The sequence below is a fragment of the Eptesicus fuscus genome, chromosome 16, assembly GCF_027574615.1.
Source record: "Eptesicus fuscus isolate TK198812 chromosome 16, DD_ASM_mEF_20220401, whole genome shotgun sequence".
Lineage (NCBI taxonomy): Eukaryota > Metazoa > Chordata > Mammalia > Chiroptera > Vespertilionidae > Eptesicus > Eptesicus fuscus.
In genome coordinates this window covers 54,288,730-54,294,746 of record NC_072488.1, presented here as the reverse complement: position 1 = coordinate 54,294,746, position 6,017 = coordinate 54,288,730, and the positions used below count along the sequence as shown (strand labels likewise).

The 6,017-nt window shown below is 59.9% G+C and overlaps 1 protein-coding gene across 1 annotated transcript; it reads right to left on the bottom strand.

The window, feature by feature from the left end:
- Nucleotides 1-1,520: 1,520 nt before the first annotated feature.
- GNLY (granulysin) lies at nt 1,521-4,558 on the bottom strand. Its single transcript, XM_028131820.2, has 5 exons — nt 4,507-4,558; nt 4,212-4,315; nt 3,763-3,843; nt 2,582-2,753; nt 1,521-1,624 (listed from the first exon to the last, which is right to left on the bottom strand). Exons 1-5 carry the CDS (start codon nt 4,556-4,558, stop codon nt 1,542-1,544), a joined length of 492 nt encoding a protein of 163 aa, XP_027987621.2. The 3' UTR covers nt 1,521-1,541.
- Nucleotides 4,559-6,017: the final 1,459 nt, after the last annotated feature.

Sequence of the window (6,017 nt, the reverse complement as noted above, 5' to 3'; positions counted from 1 at the left end):
TTTTAATAAAAACAGCCAACACAACATAGCTGTCCAATATGAATAAATCAAAGTTATACCTATTTTGAGAGAAATATATATTTTTTTGGTGTGCAGCAGAATTTTAGTAACTGTTTATGTGAGCCATGGGATAGAAAGGTTGGAAATCACTGCTCTCGGCCATCTCATCCAATTCCGGGACTTCAAAGGTGGATCTTGGCCCCGTCGCCCCTCCCCGCCTGAGTGGTCTGCTTGACATCTCTACCGGATATCTGCTAGACGCGCTTCACGTGGACACAGCAGAATCCTTCATTATCCCCTCCAGACCCACCCCTCCGATGTCTTCCCCACCTCCGGAAATGTCACCACCATCTAGCCATTTGTTAAGCCAAATTAATACAAATGGTAACATAAACATACATGCAGAAGACGTGTGTGTGTGTGTGTGTGTGTGTGTGTGTGTGTGTGTGTGTGTTTGAACCCTGGCGGATGCACCATTGCTCTTTGTGTGGCCAGGATCTACTTCCCCTCTTCTGGCTACAACCTCTTCCCAGATTGTCATGTCCATCTCCACCACATGGTCAGGGCCACGTGGGCCCACCTCAGCCCAGGAGTGTGCCTTGACGTGTCCTATGCTGCTCAGTGTGCCCCATGCCCCTGGGGAGAGGGATGGGTTCCAGGGGGCGCCCGGCCCGCGGGGCTGAGGAGCGCTGCTGCGGAGAAACAGGCGTGGCTCCTGGGAAAGGCGCTTCCTGGCTCTTCCAAGGAAGCCTGGACGAGGAGCTGCCGAGGGACTCCCCCCCGCCCCCACCGCCCCATGACGTGTGCACAGATGGCACGTTTGGGCCGGGTGCGCCGCGTCTGCCATCCAGAAGGAAGGTAGCCTGAGGTCGGCTTACTCCGTGGAGGTGGGGAAAAAATGGGAGGATGGCACAGACACAGGCCTGGAGCTCAGGGGCCACCACACATTTCTGGATCGTTCTGAGCCGGAAGTTCTCTGTGGACGTGTTCATTGTTTGAGCAAATAGATCACCTTTTTATGTAAGTCGGAGTGAACTAAAGCTGCTGTTGCTGAAACCAAAGGAACCCTAAATAATACGCTCTCCCCAACAGCAGCAGGCGGCTGGCTGCCCAGGGGAGGATGGTTCCTGCTCCTTAGGACCCGCAGAACTCTCCCTGGGCCTGCTGGTGTCCCCGGCCGCTCTGGAAGCTTCTGGGGTACACTTGCCGAGGACCCCAGTCGCTGTAGCAACATGTGGCTCTAGTGTGTGCTCGATCAGCGTTTCATGATCACATGTGTGAGAGCTGCTAAGGTTGCCGTGTCCACCACTTAATCCCCAGCACGGAGAACAGTGTGGGGGCCACAGATCACACATTTACTGAATGAATGGATGAGTTACCCCGACATGCCTCCGCCCCTCCCCGCTTCCTCCCCCCAAATCCACCAAAGGAAAAGAAGCTGCTGAAAGCATGCACATTTTATTCTCCGGGGGGGGGGGGCGGGGGGGGGGGGAGGGGGGGGCAGGAGGAGGGAGGTGAGAAACTGGAGGCTGACTCCGGATTTAGGACCGAAGGAGGGGCCACGAGCGAGGGCTGGGGTTCTTGTGCTTTCTCCCCTGGGCGGAGCCAGAGGCTAACAGGAGACCTAGAATGGAGAGAAGAGCCAGCTGTGGGGTGTGTGGGGTCTGCGGGGACTCAGAGCCACCTGTCGCTGCTCAGCACGCCACAGCCACATCCCGGAAGCCAGTCCGGAGACTGTGCGGGTTGGGGGGCCTTGAAGATAAAAGCCACAGGATCTAATGACAGGAAGCGACGGGGACCGCACACTAAGGGGCGACCCCCGTGTCTGCAGCACCAAGGCCCAAAGCACCCCTGAGGGCTGGGGAAGCTGCCAGGGCCAGTCCTAGGCCCCCTCCAGCCCCACCTGTTCTCTGGGCACAGCCTGGAAAGTGCTGGGGAAGGGGCTGGGGGAGCCCTCCCTGCCCAGCAGGATTCCCCAGCCCAGCTCTCAGGCCCCAGGGCCGTGGGGAAGGGTGTGGCCGAGGCTCCCATCCCCAAAGCTCTGGGCGGGGCGGGGATTGGCGCTGATCCGGGCTCTGCTGTCTCTGGAATATCTCAGTCCCAGGGCATTTCCTCGGGGTTAAGCTCTTTATCTCATTCATCCTCCTTCCAACCTCAGAAATAGAAATTACCCGCCCCACCCCACCCCCACTTCAAGGTTGAGGAACCTGGAGCCCAGAGAGGTTATGTTGCTTGCCCAGCGTCACACAGCTGAGGAGAGATGGGGACCTGACTTGACGCCAGGATTGCCAGGGGTAAAAGCCCCAAGATCTTAGGAGCATTTCCCAAAGCTCCTGATGAGAGCTTCTCCAACGTTTCCAGCGAAAGCCCGCCTGCCCCACGTCTCCACCCTTGCCCATGTCGGAAGTGAGGGAAGTAATGTGTCCAAACAAGGAAGCACGCGGGCGGGAGCACACATGAGCTGCTTATGAAGTTTCTGTGTGTGTGTGTGTGTGTGTGTGTGTTGAGCCCCTGTCATACCTGCTGCGGGAGGCGGGGTGGGGCCCTCAGGAGCCAGCCCTGCCGTCCCCTCTGCACTCACCGGCCCGAGCCTTGCACATGCGGACGTCCACACAGATGGCGCGGGGCTCTTTGCCAGCCATGATGTCCGCGGAGACGCGCTGCAGGGACTTCCTCATGATGCGCTTGCAGAGGCCTCTCAGGACGCCTTTCACCTTGCCGCACACGCGGGACACAGCCTTGGCGATGGCGTCCTGCGGTGGCAGCGTCACGGTGGGACACGGGACCGGAGGGGCCCCGCCCAGCTCTGCCCCCCGCAGGCCCGGCAGCCCTGGGCCCTGGGCAGCGCCGGGTGGGAGGAGCTGGCGCCAGGCGGCCCTGGGAGCAGGGCCTGGAGAGACAGGGCCCGGCTCCCACTCCCAGGCCCCAGGCTCGGGCCAAAGCCTGGCAGTAGGGGCTCTTGAGAGAAGGCTATTGGCCCTGCCAGCGTGTCAGCCCCCTGTCCCACTGCCCCCCGGCTTCTGAGTGGAGAATGGTGTCCGGGGCTGCCAGCCCCACATTAAAGGCTCTGCCCGTGTGGCCTCCTGGGTCAGGGCCGGGCTGGCTCTCCCCCTACAGGAGGTGTGTGGGAAGGTCAGGAGGCGATCAGAGCTCGAAGCCTTGGCACCTCCGATTTTAAAGTATCTTCTGCTGCCATCCCCGGGGAGAAAGACGCATCTGCGCACCCAGGCCTGAGGGTGGGCCGGGCAGTGCCACGATGCTCAGCGGGTTGGAGGAGGGAGGGAGAGGGAGGGAGAGGGAGGGGAAGGGAGACCATGGTTCTTGGTCGTGACACATCCACCTGTTAGGCATTTATTCAGTGCCCGTCGGGGACGGAGCACACCTCCCCCCGCCCCCGCTTCTGCTCCTGTAAGGGCGTAGGCAACTTGCCCGGTGGAAATGGTGGTCCATCCCATTCCACAGATGAGAAAACAGAGCCCGGAGTTCGTGCCTCCTCAGAGCACGCAGCTAGGTGCAGATCTGGAACTTACCAGGGCTGACTTGGCCCTGGAACCCGCCTCACAAAGCTCCGCCCTGAGAGCTGCCCGAAACCATGCCCACCCCTCCTCCCACGTCCACACTCCCAGGCTGTCATGATTTCCCGGGTTTCTCTGAGGTCCATCCACGGACACTCAAGGGGCCCAGGATCCCCTGCTGGGAACCGAGGGAGACCGGCCCAGGCCCCACTCCCTGAGCAGCAGGCCGAGGCCCCACAAGCCTCACCTTATCCGGCTGCTCCCCCACCATGTCCAACAGCTGCTGGATTATCCTCTTGCACAGCCAACAGGTGGTCGGCAGGTCAGCCTGTCAGGAAAGGAAGGCCCTCGAGGCGTCTCCCACACACTCCCAGGCCAGCAGGTTCATCTGTGACCTTTCTGTCTTAAGGGCCTGAACCAGGCTGGCCGGCCCCTGCCCACCCTCCTGAGAGACCCCAGACCAACACCTCTGCCAGCCTGCATGCACCCCTCTTCTGGTCTCCTGTCAGACCCCAGAGGGTCCTCTTAGGGAGGGCCTAGCAGACCAATGTAGCAGCCCCCTCCCCCAGGCCTGGGTGTGAATCAAAGCAGCTCACACCTCCCCTCCCCCTCCCTGTTCCTTAGAGACCCCAGCCCTTGCCCCTGGCACTGTCCATGGAGGAGAGAAAGGAGTGTCTGTGAGCAGGAACCCGGTACCTGGGGGCCCCCCTGGGCCAGGCCCAGGAAGAGCTGCTCTCCGTCATTCAGGGGGGCCATCGCCGGGTCGGAGCACTCAGAGGTCACACCAGAAAAGGGGAGACCTGGGGAAGAAACAGCAGTGTTGGGCTGGAGCCCAGCCGGCTCACTCCTTCCCACGGGCTGTCTCTCCATCGGCCAGGTCACTGGCAGGCTGGGCTGGACCAGGTTCTGAGGGAAAGGCCTCCGTGATGATGGCAAGAAAGCTGGGAGGGGTGGGGAGCCGTGGGGATCCACACTGGGGGGGTGTCCTTACCTGGGGAGCCCAGGAGCGCCAAGGCAAGGAGCAGAAGGATCCAGGAGGCCATGGTGGGCAGCTGCCCAGGCAGCCCCCGCGCCCCGTTTTATAGAGGCTGGGAGCCCAGCAGTCTGACCTTGCCGGGACCTTCTTCTCTGATAGGTCACCTCCCCACGTCACAGGGTTTACCACAGACACCAATTTGGGGAGAAGGGTGGGGGAGGAGCGGTACCTCAGGGGGGTCCATGCTCCCTATCTTCCCCAAACACACAGACTAGAACTTTCTGAGCTGAGTGGGTGGGGAGACTAGACCCCAGCTTCTACCTCCTTTGGGGTCTCTCACCTCCGGCTGCCGAGATGGGAGAGGCACCTGTCAGGACCCTTCCCGAAGCACGTCCCACCCAGGCCCCTCAGTGTCATCGCTAAGGATCCCACCCAGCCACTGCCAGGAGGCCCGGCCCGGCTGAGTCCTCCCTGCAGCGCAGCCTCCTGGTCTAGAACACGGCCTTTCCTGAGCCCCTGCAGGGCCTCCACTCAGCTTCTGTGAGCGGACAGGGGTGGAGTCCCTTTTGCTGCCACACCGAACAAAGTTGGGATTCTGCCGGGAAGAATAAGAAGGAATCGGAATCGGGTTGGCAATAGCAGTATTGGCTACAGGAGGATTTCTTGCTAAAAGGCATTTTAAAGGAAGAGTTGATAGGACTTTGTAGCTAATTGGATACAGGACATAGAAGAGAGAAGCGAAAGTCTGGCAATATTTGGGGCCTGGGAGGCTGAGGGACTGGTGGTGAAGCAGGAAGTTTAGGAAAGGGAGCTTGTTTGGGCAAAGCGGAGCCTGAGGTACTGCATTTGTCTCCACCTCCACGTGGACTGTTTGAGGGCAAGGCTGGCTCCACCGCCAGGGTCCCCACCCTGCCTAAAACAGCCCTCAGACCGAATGGTCAATTGATGTCAAACTCGATTAACCTCGTACAAAGAAACCAGGGTTCAGAGCGGCCCAAGGACACACAGCTCTGAGAGGATAGGTCTGAGGGTCTGAACCCAGGTCCATCAGACAGCAGGCCCCAAGTTTTCCCCTACTCCACTGGTCCTGTCTCGTAAGTGTCCAGGGCAAAGCTGCTACCCAACTTGCAGCCAGCTCATACAACGCCCCCCCCCCCCCTCCTGTCATCAGGCCTCTTCACAACAGGAGGCCTGCTCTGAGCACTTGTGGAGACCTTGGTCTAATGTGTGAAGACCACATTAATTAAGGGGAAAAGGCCCCGGAAGGTGACTCATGTCTTTCTTTGTTGTGGAGTATGCGGTGAGACCAGATCAGATATTCCAGTAAGTCCTTGCTTGGGGTGTTGAAGGTACAGGACACAGTCCCCATAGTTAGTCACAAGCCTCTACCCAGGCCTCGGGGGTCCCATGTGAAGAACCCCCAGGCAGGTCCCACTGTCTTCCTACTGGTGGGGTCTGTGGACTGGCACATGGCAAGTCAAGCCCCGGTCCAGAGTTCCTGCGTGAAAGTTACTGTTTTCTGTGTC